The 16,362-nt window shown below is 47.7% G+C and overlaps 2 protein-coding genes across 2 annotated transcripts; both read right to left on the minus strand.

Moving 5' to 3' along the window:
- Positions 1-240: 240 nt before the first annotated feature.
- On the minus strand, positions 241-2,820 carry Miox (myo-inositol oxygenase). Its single transcript, XM_021183904.3, has 10 exons — positions 2,715-2,820; positions 2,212-2,292; positions 1,906-1,986; positions 1,614-1,776; positions 1,357-1,424; positions 1,140-1,249; positions 969-1,036; positions 821-870; positions 622-734; positions 241-524 (listed from the first exon to the last, which is right to left on the minus strand). The coding sequence occupies exons 1-10, from the start codon at positions 2,727-2,729 to the stop codon at positions 416-418; spliced, it is 858 nt and encodes a 285-aa protein (XP_021039563.1). The 5' UTR covers positions 2,730-2,820; the 3' UTR covers positions 241-415.
- Positions 2,821-12,457: 9,637 nt separating this feature from the next.
- Adm2 (adrenomedullin 2) lies at positions 12,458-14,431 on the minus strand. The gene is made up of 4 exons (XM_085831597.1): positions 14,395-14,431; positions 14,001-14,117; positions 13,734-13,857; positions 12,458-13,156 (listed from the first exon to the last, which is right to left on the minus strand). Exons 3-4 carry the CDS (start codon positions 13,844-13,846, stop codon positions 12,817-12,819), a joined length of 453 nt encoding a protein of 150 aa, XP_085687723.1. The 5' UTR covers positions 13,847-13,857; positions 14,001-14,117; positions 14,395-14,431; the 3' UTR covers positions 12,458-12,816.
- Between the last annotated feature and the right edge of the window lie 1,931 nt (positions 14,432-16,362).

Here is a 16,362-nt window from a genome sequence, read left to right on the forward strand (position 1 = left end):
AAAAAAAAGTGCTCCACTACCACCTGGCTCCCCACCCCCTTTTTTCTGTTGAAGGAAGCTGAATCTAGAAAACTTAATGACTATTTCTAGTATGGGCAGGTGTGTGTGTGTGTGTGTGTGTGTGTGTGTTGTGTGTGACACTAACAAGGAACCAGAAGAATACGCAGCACATTCACAGTACGTCACATGCTGCTACCACAACAGGACGTCTGGCCCCCACTGATGAGTCAGCTTCGTTCGTCATCTCTTTCATTCTTTATTGATACCCAGCAAACGTGACCTCAATTGTGATGGGTGGGGACTGTGGACAGGTGTATGGGGCCCTGAGCCAGGCTGAAGTGAGGGGCTATTATAGCTCCTGAAGTTGTCTAGCCTAGGTGTGCTGGCTCAGTAGTGGGAGGGTGTTGGAAACCATTCACCAGCTCAGGGTGCCCGGGCAGTACTTGTCAATCAACCCTTGATAGTAGGGCCGCAGGCTCTCCACATCTGGTAGGTCAGGGCACTTCGTGTAGAGATCAAACTTGCTGCAGACAAGGAGAGCAACAGTGAGCATCAGGAAAGCTCCGCCTTCAAACCCCAAGTCCCCCCTCCACTGCCTGCACCCCTGGAGGAACTACGGACTTGAACTCTTGCACCCAGGGCAGCATATCCAGGTCCTGCTGGCTGCACAGCTGCCTGTAGTCACCGCCGGTGTGCCACGGATAGAAGGAGTGGAATCGGATCATGTAGAAGGCCTGGGGAAGCCACACATAGCATGCTCAGCTCTGCCAGCCTAGCTGGACTGGACGTGGCTCCTGATTGGGCCCCTCCCTCCACCTACCTCTGAAGGCAGGGAGAACTTGTTGAACTTCATCATCTGGTATAGGTACTCTACAGGAGAGGGGGGTCGTTATAAGCCGGATGCCCAGACCGGCAGCCCTCGCCACCACCCCTGCACCGTCCCCTCGCCTGTCTCTAGCTGTCCTCACCATCATGGCCCCAGGACATAAGGACGTTCTCAAGTCCACAGTGAGGCTGGTACATGCCGAGCTCTGTGCTGCAATGATCAAGAGCTGAGCCTGGGAGGAACTGGAGGATGTAAGGAAAAAGACCAGCTGGGGTCCTTTATTGAGGTAAACTGAGGCGCTATTTCAGTGTACCTGTATCGAGGGTCCTGGAGGTCAGGATTGTCCTGGAAAGTAGAGTCACAGAACACCACAGAGGCCTGGGGACGGCAGCCCACCGGGAACGTGTCTCCAACAACAGCCCACTAGGAAAGGACAGGCAGCTGTGAGTGAGGGCTAAAGAGGTCTCCTCCGCTCATAGTGCCCCAAGCCCAGGGCTGAAGCTGCCCCACTCCCCACCGCTGGCCTTTACCTGAGGTTCCCCCCACAGAGCCAGAATTTTCCCCAGATCGTGCAAAAGTCCGACCAGGTGGAACCAGTCTGTGGGAAAGGAACATATGACCTAGAACCTGAAGGGATAAAGGTGGGCGGAGCAGGCTCTGCGCTGAAAGCGAGGAGCCCAGGGGTCTGCTTCCCTCAAGGTGGGGCCTGTGGGAGAGGACCAGACCCCTCTGGTCTCCTTCTGGGGCAGATGGGAGCACCTCCCCCACCACAGCTGTAGGGGCACACCCTTGTCCGGGTGGGCTTTCCGGATGCCCTCCGCGGTCTGGAACGCGTGGAAGGAGTTGGGGAAATCTACGTCTGGGTCAGATTCGTCCACCAAGTCATCCAGCATGCCCACAGCCTCCATGATGGTCATCTTCTTGTAAGAGAAGCTTCCATACTGGATGCGCTGGAGAGAAGGGAGAAGTTAGCCATTCTCCCACAGAGAGGGAGGGCTACAGGGCAGGGGCATTCTGTGGGTCAAAGGCAGGGAGGCGCCTCCCCATCAGAGTCGGCATTGGGAGCAGGGAACGTTTACCTTCCTGCTGACGAAGTCCACTGTCTGGTGAGTGTGCATGAGCTTGTATGTGGTAAAGACACGATCCAGCAGCGGGCCTGACTGAAAACCAGATAGTCAGCGCAGGCTAGGTGCCTGACTGCCCCAGCACACTGGAGGCCACGGCCTCCCCTGCTGCAGGCCATATATCCCACAGGTATGAAGTGGAATGGGGCTTCCAAAAAAAAAAAATCCCCTTTAGAGCTTCGGGAAGAAAAGAAAGGGCTGCTCTCCACAGAGCTGGACTAGAGACTTGAAAAGGCAGAGAAAGCCCAGGGTGTCACTCACAGTGTAGTTTCGGAAGCTGTCCTTGCTTTTGGCCATCTCTGGGTCCACATCGGGTCGATAGACCAGGGAAGGGTCTGGGCCCTGGTTAAATAGGAATTTGACCCATTTCACCACCAGCCAGGTCCACAGGAAATGAGGAAATGACATCCCCAGGGGACTAAATACTAAACCATCTCATCCCTTGCGCATGTCGAAGGTCGGCTTAACCAGCTGATGGCTACTTCCAAGGTGAGGATACTAATTAAGAGGCAGTGACCTCCACCTGCTGATCTCCTTGCATTTAGAAGGTAATTTTAGGAGGGTTGCCTGATTCAACAAGAAGTTGGGGGAGGAGGGGGGCTTCTAAGCCCTACCGGGACTGGACCACAACAGGGAGGAGTTAGCTCTGTGGCCTTGAGGGCAGGGCTAGCAGGTGAAAGGGGTGGCACTGTCACTGCCTCTTCTGTTGAGCCCATGGCAAGGGGTTGGTGGAGCCATCCCTGTTCAGATCATAAGGTACTTACCACATCGACCTTCATCCTGAGGGAGCGGTCACCCGATGGCAGAGCTTGAAGGAAAGCGAAGTCGTAGGCCCAGGAGCTCTTTATATGCTCACAGGTTATGTAACCGACCGGACAGAACCTATCTCCTTGGCCTTGGCATTTTGTAATAAGTGACCGTGCGCCTTCCTCCTGACCTCAGCAAGTTAATGTATCAGTACAGAAGCAAAACCTGCTAGCCCAGCCCCCCTTGCCTTAATAGCTGCCTCCTCTGTCCTTCAGATAAATTGGGATCACTCTGTAGCCAGACCTCTGACTCCCTCTTGTTGGGGGCACAGAGGTTCTTGGGCTCATAGAGACACACTAGAGAGCCAGGGGTGTTAATCACACAAGAGTGTCTCCTCAGTAGATGAGATAAAAATCAAAAAACTGTATCCCACCCAGAAAGCTGAGCCGTGGCTTTCGTTAAGGACCTCGAGACCTTTATGCTCTCTACGGAGGCATTAGTATCCTCATCCACCTTTTGCTATAGAGGCAGACTGCATTCATCCCAGAATCTTCCCTCCCTATACTGTTACCCATCCTTAGGAGAGATGTCACATATGCTTTATGGCCTGCGGATCTCTGTGCAATGGGCTCGGAGATCACACTAGATTGTAGGTCTTTTAGCTATAGACCTTCCCCGCCCCCCTCCCCCAAGTCACACGTATCATCACACGTAAAAGGTTTTGTATGTGGTCATGCCTTAAGCTTTATTGTTTATTGGAACTGTACTGATTTGGGCTGATTCTTGTCTGGAAATCTACTGACAAGGAACCTCTGGATGAAGTCTGAACCAGATTTTCATTTTTGTCTCTTCTCAAATCACCGCCTGCATTGATACTTACAGGATCTCCCTCAACTTGCTTTATAAATGCGGGTCACAAGACCCTTGGAGAGAGAAGGTAAGTAAAGTTTTCTTTAAACAGAAACTAAGGGTTAGGAGCTCAGTATCGGGGGCTTACACCTTTAATCCCAGCATTTAGGAGGCAAAGGCAATCAGAGGCTGAGTTTAAGGCCAGCCTGGTCTATAGAGTGAGTTCCAGGACAGCCAGGGCTACACAGAGAAACCCTGTCTTGAAAAACCAAAATAAATAAATAAATAATAAAAAAATTAAAAAATAAAAAAGAAAGAGATAACAAAGGAAAAGGGAGATAATAAAGTCTCTGTCAATTATTCTAAAAAGAGAGAATTGTTTGTTATTTTGGGGCTTTTTGTTTGTTTGATTTTCCCTTATAAAGGGAATAACTCAATATTAAATGTCCCTTCATGAGAATTGTTCCCCCCAATAGCAGGAATAACTCAGTGTCAATGATCCCTTCATGGGAGAAGAAAAATAATCAAAACAATCCAGACTTCTATTATCGAAACAGTGACAACCAGGACATAAAGCACTAAGCCAACACTGTTAGTTTCCAGAGGTTTTAGTCATTCATTATTTAGATGTTCCTGCTAATCATTCAATAAATTGTTTAGCTTAGTGCTTAAATTTCCTAGTAAACTAAAAGAGCTACATTTTGAAGCACATTATTGGATACACTCTTATCTGTTTACCCACACTGAGAATTTGCCTCTGCTCTTTAAGTTGTTTTCTGAAAACTCTCTCGGTTAAATTCTATAAAAATGTAACACCCAAAACAGAGCAGGTGATTGGCTTATTAAGTAATGTGGCTGCTAAGGCAGTAGCTCATAGAAATAATCTCTTATTGATAAAGAGCCTACAAAAATTATTTTCCCACTTAGTAAAATGAAGGTAAATTATTTGGTCTACACTGTTAATAATTGGTAGTTCATGAACATGTTACTTGGGATCTATACTATAGCTAATTATCCAAAATATTTTCTTCTTCTTTTTCTTTTTCTTTTTTTTTTTTTTTTTTTTTTTTTTTGAGACAGGGTTTCTCTGTGTAGCCCTGGCTGTCCTGGCACTCACTTTGTAGACCAGGCTGGCCTCGAACTCAGAAATCCTCCTGCCTCTGCCTCTGCCTCCCAAGTGCTGGGATTAAAGGCATGCACCACCACCGCCCAGCAAATATTTTCTTTTTTAAGACTTTTTTGAAGAGTTGGGGATTTAGCTCAGTGTTAGAGCACTTGTCTAGCAAGTGCAAGGCCCTGGGTTCAGTCCTCAGCTCGGGGGTGGGGGGGCGGCGGGGGGAAGTGACAACTAATTTCATTGTGAGCTGGAGAGATGGCTCAACAGTTAAGAGCACTGACTGCTCTTCCAGAGGTCCTGAGTTCAGTTCCCAGCAACCACATGGTGGCTCACAACCATGTGTAATGGATTAAAGAAGAATCAGAGTCTTCCAGTTACATGGGTAGCTTTGGAATCCCAGTTTGCACATCCTCTTCCAAAATGGGTATGCTTAAGGAAGATGGCGGCCCAACATTAACTGGCCTCCTATGTGAGTTAGCACATGAGACACAGAGGCTCAGCGAGAATGGAAAGTGACCTGAAACAATGTTGCAGGAGTGTGAAAGTAGAAAGGACACAGTGGAAGGAAGCCTTAGGGCTGAGGGACTCCGAAGCAGAGTCCCATTAACACAGAGTCAGAAGGGATGGGGAATGACTAGTTTGGAGATAGATATGAAAAGGAAACAATGGAAAAGGGGGCTTAATATGTTCCTTCAGCTCAGTTTCCTTGCACTAAAAAATAATAAATAGGGCTGGCAAGATGGCTCAACGGGTAAGAACACTGACTGCTCTTCCGGAGGTCCTGAGTTCAAATCTCAGCAACCACACGATGGCTCACAACCACTGGTAATGAGATCTGACGCCCTCTTCTGGGGTGCCTGAAGACAGCTACAGTGTACTTACATATATATAAATAAATAAATAGCTGCCTGAAGACAGCTACAGTGTACTTACATATATATAAATAAATAAATAGCTGGGCGTGGTGGCGCACGCCTTTAATCCCAGCACTTGGGAGGCTGAGGCAGGCAGATTTCTGAGTTCAAGGCCAGCCTGGTCTACAAAGTGAGTTCCAGGACAGCAAGGGCTATACAGAGAAACCCTGTCTCGAAAAAACAAAACAAAAACAAACAAACAAATAAATAAATCTTTTAAAAAATTCCTACAAGAGCACCAAGCTATTCAGCCATGAGATTATATATATATACACACACACATATACACATATATATGTATACATGTATACATATATATGTATATAAACATGTATACATATATATGTATATATATATATATATATATATATATATATATATATATATGCAGAGGACCCAGCACAGACCCCTAAGCCCCAGATCAGTTGATTCTGTGGGCCATGTTCTTGTGGTGTCCCTAACCTCTCTGGTTCCCCCTGCCCCCGCCCCCTCCCCCGGCTCTGTAGGACTCCCAAGCTCCACCTAATATGTGACCAAGGCTGATCCTCTCCTTTTTCGCTGATTGCCCTGAATTTTAAATATAGCAACTTTTTTTTTTTTAAACCTGAGCAGGGTTTCCCTGTGTAGCAGAGCCCTGGCTGTTCTAGAACTCCCTCTATAGAGCAGTCTGACATCAAACTCACAGAGATCTGCTTGCTCAAGTGCTGGAATTCAAGGCGAGAGCCACCAGAAGATATCAAACCTTAAATTAAAAGCCTTAAAATTAAAATCGTTACGTTAAAAGTTTAAATCTTTAAAATTTAATGACCATTATTAATTAAATGAATTTTGTTTGTTTTTTAAGTTTTATACTTGCCCTTGGTCTGATTAATGATCAAACTCTGGCAAGCAAGAAAGTCAAAGCAAGCTTGTGACAGCCTAGCCTGTATTAAAGATACATTTTAGCCTGGTGTGGTGGCACATGCTTTTAATCCCAGCACTAGGGAGGCATAGGCAGGTGGACTTCTGAGTTCCAGGCCAGCCTGGTCTACAGAGTGAGTTCCAGGATCAGCCAGGACTATACAGAAAAACCCTGTCTGGAAAAAACAAAAACGAAAACAAAAAAAAAAGATTTATTTTGTACACTATTTGAAACTTTTCATTTGTTTGTTTGAAGTTTTGTTTGTTTGTTTTTTGTTTTGTTTTGTTTTTCCAGAGGGGAGGGTTTCTTTGTGTAAGGGAGCCATGGCTATCCTGGAACTTGTTCTATAGACCAGCCTGGCCTCAAACTCTCAAGACCCACCTGCCTCTGCCTTCCGAGTGCTGGGGTGAAAGGCACTATTTGGATATCAACTTGACATCTGAAAATATGGCTGTCTGTATATAGACATTTTCTGGTGGCAAATATGTAAAGATCTGTGCTCAGAGTACACTATTGGCCTGCACAGTGCCTCTCTCTAACATAGGGTTCTGGAAACTCCAGGGGAAAACCACTGTATCATATCTGAAACTTGTGGGTTTTTTTGTTTGTTTGGTTGGTTGGTTGGTTTTGTTTTTTTCGAGACAGGGTTTCTCTGTGTAGCCCTGGCTGTCCTGGAACTTACTCTGTAGACCAGACTGGCCTCGAACTCAGAAATCTGCCTGCTTCTGACTCCCAAGTACTAGGATTAAAGGCATGCGTCACCACTGCCAGGCTCATATCTGAAACTTAACGGTCAAATAGCTCTTTAAAAATTTCCTTTCTAGGGCTCTCATTACAGTTAAGTACTAGCAATGGTTCTGCTTATGCTAACAAATTACTTGAGAAATTTTCATATTAATTATGCTACTAAAAATCCCTTAGATACTCTAGAAGAGGGTGTCAGATCTCATTGCAAATGGTTGTGAGCCACCATGGTTGCTGGGATATGAACTCAGTACCTTCCAAAGAGCAGTAGGTGCTCTTAACCCCTTAGCCATCTCTCCAGCCCCTGTTTTTGTTTTTCTTTAAAAAAAAAAAGATTTATTTATTATTATAATAAAGTATACTGTAGCTGTTGTCAGACACACCAGAAGAGGGCGTCAGATCTCATTACAGGTGGTTGTGAGTCACCACGTGGTTGCTGGGATTTGAACTCAGGACCTTCGGAAGAACAATCAGTGCTCTTAACCTCTGATCCATCTCTCCAGCCCCTGTTTTTATATTTCAAGACAGGGTTTCTCTGTATAACCCTGGCTGTCCTGGAACTCACTGTGTAGACCAGGTTGGTCTGGAACTCAGAGGTTTGCCTGCCTCTGCCTCCTGAGTGCTAGGATTAAAGGTGTGTGCTACCACCACCTGGTCCTAACTTAAATTTTTTAACTGATTTTTATTTTTATTTTATTTTATGTGAGTGCTCTATTTACATTTATACTTTCGAGCCAGAAGAGGACATAAGACCCCGCTATACATGGTTGTGAACCACCATGTGGTTGCTGGAAATTGAACTTATCTGTTCTCTGGAAGAACAGATAGTGCTCTTAACCACCGAGCCATCTCTCCAGCCCTTATTTTTTTTTTTTATTTTATTTTTTTTAAGGGATAATGCTTTTTCTGCTGCTCAAAAGCATTTGCCCTAAAGGAAACACAACCTGAAGTAAATGCTAAATAAAAAGAAAGGACCAGTTGCTCTCACACCAAGGAGAGTTTATACTCGTATCTTTTCAGAAAATAAAGTCTTTGATGGCTTCTGATCTGATGGATCTGCCCAGGACATCCAGAGACCACCAGACAAATGAAGCATCTGCAGACAGGTGACAAATCCATCAGGAGGAGATGTCCCAAGGGGAAGAGCAAACTGATAACTTGGGGGAGACACCAGGATTTTAGCTCATCAAACAGACTTGTTGGGGGAAACAACAAGGACCAACCCAAAATGATGGATGCTGTTATGTTTAATGACCGTGTGGCATGATGACTCTTGCCAATGTGGGGGTTCAAATGTCTTTTGTCAGAGATGATAAAAGACACAGCTGTGATAGGAGACAGTGTGATATTGTTTTGCCACGCTAAGCATTGTCATAGAGCTTTGTATAGAATAGGCTGCATCCTATCCATTTTGCCCAAAGCAAAAATATTAGCAGAAATGAATCAAGAGGGCTGGAGAGATGGCTCAGCAGTTAAGAGCACTGACTGTTCTTCCAGAGGTCCTGGGTTCAATTCCCAGCAACCATATGGTGGCACACAACCACCTGTAATGGGATCCGATGCAACTCCTCTGGTGTGTGTCTGAAGACAGCAACAGTGTACTAATATTAAATAAATAAATAAATGGAAAAAGATGAATCAAGAGATGGGTAAATTGAGGGTAGCTAACCTTATAATTCTCTTATCTCATGTATATTAATAAGACTAGCTAAGCCGGGCGTGGTGGCGCACGCCTTTAGTCCCAGCACTCGGGAGGCAGAGGCAGGCGGATTTCTGAGTTCGAGGCCAGCCTGGTCTACAAAGTGAGTGCCAGGACAGCCAGGGCTACACAGAGAAACCCTGTCTCGAAAAACCAAAAAAAAAAAAAAAAAAAAAAGACTAGCTAAAAAGGCAATGTATTCAACCTTGGTCTCTATTACAGCCACTATTTTTTTTTCTTTAAAAACGTTAGAAGGGGGCTGGGCATGGTGGCGCACACCTTTAATCCCAGCACTTGGGAGGCAGAGGCAGGCGGATTTCTGAGTCCAGTCTGGTCTACAGAGTGAGTTCCAGGACAGCCAGGGCTATATGGAGAAACCCTGTCTCGAAAACAAAAACAAAAAACAAACAAACAAAAACAAAAAACATTAGAAGAGGGGGGCTGGAGAGGTGGCTCAGTGCTTAAGAGCACTGACTGCTCTTCTAGAGGTCCTGAGTTCAATTCCCAGCAACCACATGGTGACTCACAACCATCTGTAATGGGATCCGATGCACTTTTCTGGTGTGTCTGAAGACAGCTACCATATACTTATAGACATAAAATAAATAAATCTTAAAGAGAAGGAGAAGGGGGGGAGGAGATGTCCAGGGAACAGACGTCCTTGTAGACACTTGAGAATCACTAACATCACTAGGGATGTCAATTGTAGAGGGAACATCTTGTGTATTGTATGGAGGCAGCATCTGTCAATTAACTCAGAGAGCCACCTGCCTCTGTTTCCGAGTGCTGAGGTTAAAGGTCTATACCACCGCTGCCCTGTTTTGTCTTCACTGGATTCTTGCTGGAAGCAGGGAGGTGGCCGGATATCCGGGGTGGAAGTCAGGCTTCTTCATAAGTTGATTTAGGGATTTTATTTTGCAGCAGTGCGTATAAAACCAAAGGCCTCATAGAAGCTAGGCAGGTGCTCTACCATTACTTCAGGGGAGGCTGTCTGAGGTCTGGCCAAGGGACTCACACAGGCCAGGATTTTGGCTACATGGACACTCTTATAATGAATATCCAGCAGGGACCCAGCAGATAAAACAATCTGCCTGGGCAAAGACATACTTGGAGCAGGGAAGAGGAACAGTGAGGGTGAGAGTCTTAGGTTGGAAGCCAGCTAAATTGATCCTACATTGAATGGGTTCCCTAGGCAGCTGGGCTGAGCCTCCTGCAGCCTCTTTACTACTTAAAGGTAAACTGGAGCCAGCCTTTTCTTATCTACCTTTTTGATATATTTCCATCCATCTCTTCCTAGTTAAAATTCATCCCTAGGAGGACAGGGCTGGACTCTCTAGTGTGTCCTGTGTGCTACATGCCAGGATGAAAGTGAGGGATTCTTGGAGAAGGCATGACCTTCAAAGCAATCAAGGGTGAGTTCTGGTATCTGAATAGGTTCTGGAGGAGAGTATAGCTTTTAAGTGTGAAAACAGCTAGAAAGTGGACTGGGGGGGGGGAGGTGGGAGGGGCGGGCTGGTGAGGGCCACAGTGCCCCTTGACCTCTTTGCATGGGGGCACCAAGAGGTAGTCGAGTGTGGCCAAGCGCAGTGTGGGGCTGGCATCAAACCAGATACAAGGGTCATAACTGGCAACCTCCTGACGCTGCACAAGAGGCCATTAGCCCTCCCCCTTCACAGCGAAGCTCCGAGGCTCAGGGGCCTGGACCACTTGTGAGATTCTAGAGATCTGGGCTCATGTGCGGCAGGCCTGGGAGCCCAGGCTGGCAGGATGCAGGATTATCCATTAAAGGAGGTGTGGGGGCAACAAAGTGCTCCTAAAAGAGATGTCTTATGCTGAAGAACGGGCCACCAGGGCTCAAGAGAAGTGCAAGGTTGGACCTTGCCCAAGATCCAGAGTACCTAAGAGGGTTCTTGTAAATCTGGGCCTTGGAGACTCTGTTTGTCTGTCCTCGGCTTGCTCTTGATCCCTCCCTTTTACTCCAGGACCTAGAGACTCTTTAGTTACCACCTCCCGTTACAGCTCCTGTTCTGGTCTCTCTGTGCCCAGAGGTTTCTATGCTAGCAATGCAGGGACCAAGCTAAACGGGTTTATTGTGGAAGGAAGGTGAGTTTCCAGAATACAAACCTGGTAAGCACAAGGATGGAGGCCCAGAAGGATACTTTCAGGATGCTCCTAACTGGGGACCATCTCTGCTCACTGGAAGGTAGACCTGACTCTTGAGCACAAAGACAGTAGCCACCGGGGCATGTCACTGACCTCAGTGCGGCTGCCTATAGATCTGGAGTAATGAATTCCTACACCAGGGAGGCATCCATCCAGGTGGCGCTGGACCACACAGGCAAGTACTGTGAGTACTTGTGAGGAGCGACAACTCTCTGGGAACCCTGTGTTCTGACAGGACAATTGCAAGGTTTGAGTGAAATAATGTGTGCAAAGACCTTGTACCAAGAAACCATTTCCAGGCTGTGATTAACGTCCTCTTCCTCCCAACCTGTTTTGTTTTGTTTTAAACAGAGTCTTTGTAACAAAGGCTGGTCTTGAACTTGTGATTCCAGATGGTTTGGTTCTCCTCTTGATTATTATTTATGGTCCATCTCCCTCCCTTTCTCTCTTTCTCTCTTTCTTCCTTCCTTCCTTCCTTCCTTCCTTTTTTTAAAGAAATATTTATTTTATGTTTGTGAGTACACTGTTGCTCTCTTCAGACACACCAGAAGAGGGCATCAGATCCCATTACAGATGGTTGTGAGCCCCCATGTGGTGGCTGGGATTTGAACTCAGGACCTCTGGAAGAGCAGTCAGTGCTCTTAACCACTGAGCCACCACTCCAGCCACCCAATTTCCCTTTCTCGATCTCTCAGCTGGGAACAGAGGAATACGCCTGTCAGACTCTACTATCTTTACTGGTTTATGCCGGATGTCCTCGTGGGATGGGGGTGGGCAGATTGCAGAGACAACCTTGTTTAAATGCCTCCAGCTTTCCTGAGGTAGGCTTGGGTTGGTTGGTTTCCTGAGGTGGGTTTGGCTTTGTTTGTTTATTTTTCCCTGATTTGGAGTAGTTTTGTTGATTGAGTTTTTGAGATAGGATCTTGCTACACAGCCTAAGCTGGTCATGAATTTCTCATCCTCTTGTCTCAGTCTTCTGAGTGCTGAGGTTGCTGTGTGTCACCATCTCTTGCTCAGGGGTAGGTCATACTCAACCTTTAGAGACGGGCCAATAAGAGATTTGTCTCCTCCCCTGCCTTGGCCTGAGGGTAAGAAGGGTTGTCTCTGCTGTACTTTATCCCAGAATGCCCAGGAGTCTCCATCACCACTTTGGCCTGGACTCCACGTTACCCACAGCCACTGGAGGTCTCTTTTCTGACTGTCTCTAGGGACCACACCATATAGCCCTTCTTTCTGCCCCTCCTGTCTCAGTTCACGAACGGAAAAAGTCCATTGTTCCTGATCAGATACAGAAAGGTAAACTGCACAAGAGAGTGGCCACAGCTTTCGCCCACAGTCAGACTTTAATTCCCAGTGGGGTTGGGGTGGGGTGGGGGTCACAGGGGTCACTCCAGCCTTTCTCCTGCTTATTCACAGGTGGAGATGTGTTAACGTTTCTAGCTTTTGCCCATTTCTTTAGGTACACGCCTCCTCGCGTTCTTTGTGGCCTATGATATCGACAGCACTTCTTCCAAGCACCTGTACCCTGAGTGTACACAGTTCTGAGATGCGCAGGCCCCTGTCGGTGCTGATTCTACAGCCTAGATCCACATATCCTCATAGGTTTAGGGTATCCAAAGCCACGAGGAATGGCTACAAGCAGGAGCTCCAGAGAATCGGGCCAGGGCGTGGAGCTCAGCTGCAGCTCTGGGATCAGAGCACAGCACTCCAGATGGAGTACCTAGGACCCACGTCAGCCATAACTGTGGGGGCTGCTGGGATCCACAGGAGCTGAGTCCCGCCGACCAGCTGGCCGGACAAGCTGCCACAGGCGATGGCTAAGATTCTGGACTTGGCATGTACCCAGTACACAGCCAACCCGCAGGAGCTGGGCATGGGGTCTTCGGGATCCCGTGGGACGCTGGGGACCAGGGTGTCTTGAGCCACCACCCTGAGGCAGATGAACCATAGCAAGGGCCCTGTTGCCCTTTCCCTGTGGCTGGGGGGCATGTCGACGAGACTTCCAGACTACAGGCTGAAGGGAAGGGTGTCCAGGCTGCAGGTTACTGGAAGGAATCTTAGCTGGGGGCTCTCTGCAGAAGGGGAGAGAAACATGTAGTAAACTCAGTGGCCTAGTAGAGCCTTCCAAAAGCCCTTTAAAACCACCTACTTCTCTTCTTCACAGTCTGAGGGCACTGGCAGGGGAAGCCCACAGCTTCCCTAAAAGCCTGGCCCAGGACCAGGGGAAGCCCAAAAGTTTGGTCTCCAACCTGAAGGCTGGGAGGGGGGAGCCCACCATCTTTCTGGGCTTACTGGCAGCTTGGCCATCTCAATAGCCCAAGTCACATGTACCATTAACAATACCATTCTGGGCAAAGGTCCCCAAGAAAGACCCCCCCCTCATCCTCCCGCCCTGGGTTCTTCCCTTATGTGGTCAGAGGCCAGCAGATTTGAGAATCTCTAAGCTCTCTTCCTCCAGCAGACCTCAATGTCTATTGTATCCGAGGGGGTGGGGGAATAAGTACCCCAAGTAGAAAGAGGCAAAGGAAGAAAAAAGTTCTCCTGCCTTGTTCAGGCAACACTAAACGTGGAGGGTGGCCCCTGAGCTGGGAGATGAACTCTAGAAAAGTTAGGTTCCCCGTGAGGAGTTCGGTCCAACCCTGTACTCACCTGGGTCTGGAGTGCCTCAGTCCCTTGCCTAGGCTGCCAGACAACGTGCCCGGGAGCAGGTAGAGGAGGCTGATGCAACCGAGGGTTACCGTGACCATCAGCAACTGGGCCATGGCGGGCTGGGCTGTGGAGCAAGAATGCAGTGAAGCTAGCAAATGGGGTGGAGGAGGTGGGCCACTCTGGCCTGGAGCCAACCCTCTTTGCCTACCAGTTGGGGAGCCCTTCTCTGCCCCGGGGCGCTCGGAATGTGGGAAGATTGGTTGGTACCTGCGTCTGTTGTCTGTCGGGGCACAGGTCTCAGGATCTGGAGACAGTTGGCAAGGCTGGGATCTGCTGGCAGTTCCCAGAGCACGCAACGGAACTTGAGGGTCAGGTCGTGGTCTCCTAGGAGAGAGAGCCTTCTGGGGTCCAGCGGAAAACCAGTTTGGGAAGCACTTCCAGCACTAAGTAGTCTTTGGAGCTAAAGGCGTGGCCCAGACGCTGATGGGGCGGAGCGTCCTCCACCCGGTGGGCTGCGGTAGCCACGCTCTCCTGGTGGCTACTCCTGCCCAGCAAAAAGCAGTAGAGCCACAGGGGGTCACTTCAAGGGGCCCATCCTTGCCGAGAAATGCTCAACAGCTGACCAGAAACCCTGTGGGGCTACTACCCTCACTCCTGGTACCTTCTGGTGCGCGACAAAGTCTCAGAGACTAGTGGAGCCAAATGGTTGGCCAGGCAGGTGAGTGCTAAGGTAGGGAGTTGTGCTCTGGCCACAAGGGCATTCACCTGTGGTTGCCCAGCATCCCCAGGGGATAATGGCAGATTCCCGTGGTCTGCCTGCTTGTTTCCCAGGCAGGCTGTTCCTCATTACCAAATGCTGTAATACAAATACAGAGAGAGACCACACCACAGCAATATTCTGGGTGCTCTTTTCTGCACACAGTATTCTCTGCATGAGTTACACACGCATGCACAAGCAAGTTGTGTGTGTGTGTGTGGTGTGTGTGTGTTAGTTAGCATAAAGGCACTCTTATGGTTGGGCATACTTGAAAGTATGCAGGTGTTCTGTGAGTTGCTTTACTATATTTTTTTATCAGCTTTTTCCTCCCACTGGGGAGTGAACCAAGCAAGCACACACCACTGAGCTACATCCTCTGTTACCTTATTTGCTTTCTTAGTTGAGGTAGGGTCTCCCTAAGATGCTCAGGCCAGCCCTGAACTCCCTCTATCACCAAGGGAGGAATTCAACCTGAAGTCTTCCTAGCTCTGCCTCTTGAATAGCTGGGATTACAATCCTGCACCATCATCCCAGCAATCAGCCTTTTTTTTAACGCTAATTTTTATTTTTCCATGCTTTGATATGTCTCCTTTTGACTTATTTTTGTTAATCTTTAGCATATAGAATTATGGATTTTATTATGACATGTTCATAAACATACTGTTGGGTTTTGCTCATATTCATACCATAGGTGCTTGGTTAAGCTATATTCCAGTGATTCTTTTTTTCAGATTTTTTTTTTTTTTTTTTTTTTTTTTGGTTTTTCGAGACAGGGTTTCTCTGTGTAGTTTTTTTTTTTTTTTTTTTCAGATTTTACACAATTAAAACCCCTACCATTGGAAGCTCACACATATGCGGTATATGCCAAATTGTTCTTCACAATGATTGTGCCAATCCACCATCCACCGTGGATTCTGTGACATTAGTTCTTAGCATCTTTGTCAGCCTGACAAAACTATTCAAAACAAAACAAAGCAAAACCTATCAGAAGCACTTTTTTTTTTTTTTTTCTGACTGCAGGAACATCTCTTCAACTCTCTGTGTTTCCTCTTCTGTTTCACTATGTCCTTTTGTGGGGCTTCCCCGGGACTTGGTCACTCTGTCCCTCCTGCTGAACGAACATACACGGGTGCTCAGTAAGCATTTGCTGGATGCGTACATACAAGTCTTCAGTGCAAACCATGCTGGAGATGTTACTTTACCCTCTGAGAAAAATATTAGCAGAGTCACCCAATTGCTGGTTCTTATCAGTTGTGGGAAGGGTGGTTTCGTCAGACTTACGGAAGAACAGTGTGCTAAGCATGGTGGTGCACACTTGTAAACCAGCATCAGGAAACAGAGGTAGGATCGTTAGTTTTAAGACCAGTCTGGGCTACATAGCAAAACCCTGCTCCCCCCCCCCGTGTCTCCCCCCAAGCCAAGGCTGAGGAATGGACCTTTGTAGTAGGTAGAGTGCTTTTCTATGTGTTCAAGACCCTGGGTTGCATCTACAACCCCTTCAAAAATGAACAAAATGTGACCCACCCCCAAGCAAGTGAGCCTGGGGCTGAGGCAGGTGTTAGAGAGGTCAGAAGGAAGGGATGCAGAGACAACAGGACAGATGGGTCAGGGAAACTAGGCAGAGAAGGGGAGGGACAAGGAGGCTGAAGATTGGTCCACAGCCCTTCTATTTGATGGTGCAGGAAGCCATTCGCACAGGAAGAGGCTACAATGTGGACATGCCCAAGCTAAGTTGCCTTCTCTGGATAGAGGTGTCTGTCTAGGAGGCCTCCAGTGCTGTGGGCCTAGGCTAAGGTTGGGAGGAGGGGGAGGTTGGATGGGGTGGAAGGCTGGAACAGCTTTTGGTTTTCCAGGGATGGCTTGGTTCTGAGA

This window comes from Mus caroli, unplaced genomic scaffold, assembly GCF_978045245.1.
Source record: "Mus caroli unplaced genomic scaffold, Mus_caroli_1 scaffold_16, whole genome shotgun sequence".
Taxonomy (NCBI): Eukaryota; Metazoa; Chordata; class Mammalia; order Rodentia; family Muridae; genus Mus; species Mus caroli.